This window comes from Dipodomys ordii, unplaced genomic scaffold, assembly GCF_000151885.1.
Source record: "Dipodomys ordii isolate 6190 unplaced genomic scaffold, Dord_2.0 Scaffold113, whole genome shotgun sequence".
In the NCBI taxonomy this organism is placed as follows: Eukaryota; Metazoa; Chordata; class Mammalia; order Rodentia; family Heteromyidae; genus Dipodomys; species Dipodomys ordii.
In genome coordinates, this window is record NW_012267329.1 from 2,862,413 (window position 1) to 2,865,224 (window position 2,812).

The following is a 2,812-nucleotide window of genomic DNA, read 5'->3' on the forward strand; positions in this document are numbered from 1 at the left end:
AAGGAATGGGTTGGCTTACTACGGGCTTCCCCCGCGATGCTCGCACACTTTTGCACTTCTGTACTTCACTTGCACACCCACCGAGGTAGGATGAATTGTCCCACTTTAGATAGTGTGGGGGGGGAACACCCCCAAATTCTCCGAGGCACGCCTTCTCGCAAGGTTCCACGAACAGCTCCTTAAAACTGGAACTCGGTTGCGCAAGCCGAAGAACCCAGGCTGGTCCACCCGCTGGGTCTCACCCTACCCCGCCTAGCCGGGCCGCCACGCGAGGCGGTGACCCGGGGCGCCTCCGCGAAGGCCTGACTCGCCTCCGGACACGCGCTCTGCGCCCCTCTGCCCTTCCCCCCCCCCACACACACACACAAACACGGAGGGCAGGGCTTGTGACCACAGAACGCTGGGGTCCCCATGGCTCCCAGGCCGACCAGGATCGGGACCAGGACCCTCCCTCACTAAATGCATGAGCCGAGAATGAATCAGCATTGACAGTTTATTTGGTTTGCTGTTCGCATATCACCCATTTTATGTAAATAGATTATACAGAGACACGATTTTTCCTTCTTCCACAATCAGGCACACTCCTTTACACACACATACACATACACACACACACCACGAACCAAATGTTACACCTCGCTTAGACATTCACGTTTTAAAATAGGGGGTGTGGGGGGAAGAGACAATATAGTTGCTTTAAAATGCCCTTAATCCAATATATAACGTACAAAAATATCTCTATATATTTGAAGTTAAAAAAATCTCGACAGCAACAAACTTAAATATTGATAGTTACCTCTGTACGTACAACACGCATTGCACTTTTCCTCTCTAGGTTTTTGGAAAGTTCAAGTAATATTGAGGCTTGCGGGCCCCAGATGGGGGTTGACACCCCGTTGAGAAAAATCAGTTCGTGAGTTCAGGCTCAGCCCTGCCTGGAGAGTCTCAAAAAGTTCCGTTTCTCCTCTTCCCGGTGGAGACTGGCACTCTGGTCTTCCTCTGCCCCCCCTCCCTGGGGCATCCTGGCGGATCCGGGCGAAGGAAACGCTGGCTTGAAGAGGGGGGGGGGGTGTCCCTGCAAAAAAAACAAACCAGGGCTGTGGCCGGCCGGTGTGTGTCTCCACGACTCAAGGTCTCTGCAGGACAGTCTTGGTCCCGATCCGAAGCCCCCTGCCTCAGAGATGCCAACAGGACGCTTGAGCGATTGTTCAATGCTGCTAAGGCACCTAGATCCTAAGGAGGTCATCGGCCCCTCGGTGCACCCGTGAGGCCGGAGCCGAGAGTGCCCGCGGCTCAGAAGGCACCAGAGTCCGGCTCCGGCGGGCTTCGGGCAGGGAACGCCGGCGCCGGCGGCCGTAGCCTTGGGGGCTGATCTTGTTCCTGGGGGCGACGCCGTCCTTGTCCTTGTCGGTGAACTGGTAGATCTGGTGGGCCAGCTTCTGCACCGTGCACGTCCCGAAGCGGCAGCCAAAGCTGCGCAGGCCCTGGGAGTTACTGTTCATGCTCTGGCGATAGCGCTTGACTCGGGTGCGAGCAGCGTCCGGACCGCTGGGGAAGAGAAGAACGCCACGTGAGACCCCCGACCCCATCAAGCGGGACTCTCGCCCTAACCACCACGGACCAGAGCCATCCGAACGCCCAGGGGAAGCTGTCTCATTGCTCCTGCCACCAGAGCTGCACTCCCGCCCGGGCGATCCGCAGGGCCAGGGCAAGGGAGAGGGAGCGCTCCTCCCGCACGCCTCCCGCACCCGGCAAGGTTACCTGGCCTGGGGGCTCCGGGCGTCGTCCTTCCCATCCTGGGGCGCAGAGAAAGTCTGGACAGATGCAGCCTGCGTGTCAGCAAGCCCGGTGGAGTAGCTGCTGGACACTCGCAACTCCCTCTTTCCACGACTTAGAGCCCACTTATTCCATCTAGAAAACACAAACAGATCCAATGAGTGTCCGTCCAGGGGACGTCCCAGCGGCTGTTCCCGCTCCCGTTCACTCCTAACTCCTGGGGGGGGGGTCAAGGGCCCCGTTTCCCTGGTCTGCTAGGGACCAGGACTTAAGGGGAGGGCTCGGAACGGGGACTTACTTCTTTCGGAACTCCGAGGACACGTCGAGCCGCGCGGCGTCCGCTCCTAAGAAGGCCAGGGAGCCCAGGAACATCAGGGCGATGGAAACCAGCTTCATTCTGGCGAAGCGCAGACTCTGGAAAGAGGAGAGAGAGCAGCGGAGCATGAGCACCGGGGCCGATTGCACTGTCCGGGCAAAAAGCACGAAAGGCGGGAGGGGGGCCCCCAGCGCGGGCGGGCTCAGCCCCAGCTCGGCTTGGCTCAGACACTTATCTTCCCCCGGGCGCAGAGAGGCGCCAGAGGCGTTTGCACCCGCCCCGCGAGTGACAGGCCCCGCCGGGGAGGCCGCTGCAGAGCCAGGCTCCAGAGGTTCCCCGCTCGACTCTTTTTTTTTTTTTTTTTTGGAACTTAGCTTATGGAGCAGAGTTACTGGATCTGGAGCTCTAGCTGTGTGCATAAGCTGTACCCGAGATGGGGGGGGTGTTTTCCGTAGAGGGTCCCCCCCACCCTAAAGTGGGTTGTTCCCCTCACCCAGCATTCCCAGTTTTGGGCCCCAGCAAAATCCTTACCCCACCCCACCCCCGCCCCTTGGGCCCGTCTAGCACCTACCTGCTGAAGGGGTGATCTTCTAAGTACTTGGAAGATAAAAGTCCCAGACGTCCTTCTCCAGTCAGTGGCAAAAATCCCAAAGTCCAAGACTGACGGCGATGAGAAGAACCCAGAAGGGCTTAAAGGCTGTAGCTGCTCGGTATAGTGTC

At 58.7% G+C, this 2,812-nt stretch overlaps 1 protein-coding gene across 1 annotated transcript; it reads right to left on the reverse strand.

The window, feature by feature from the left end:
- Positions 1-475: 475 nt before the first annotated feature.
- Positions 476-2,812, reverse strand: Adm (adrenomedullin). Its single transcript, XM_013028718.1, has 4 exons — positions 2,664-2,812; positions 2,075-2,190; positions 1,762-1,911; positions 476-1,548 (listed from the first exon to the last, which is right to left on the reverse strand). The coding sequence occupies exons 2-4, from the start codon at positions 2,170-2,172 to the stop codon at positions 1,227-1,229; spliced, it is 570 nt and encodes a 189-aa protein (XP_012884172.1). The 5' UTR covers positions 2,173-2,190; positions 2,664-2,812; the 3' UTR covers positions 476-1,226.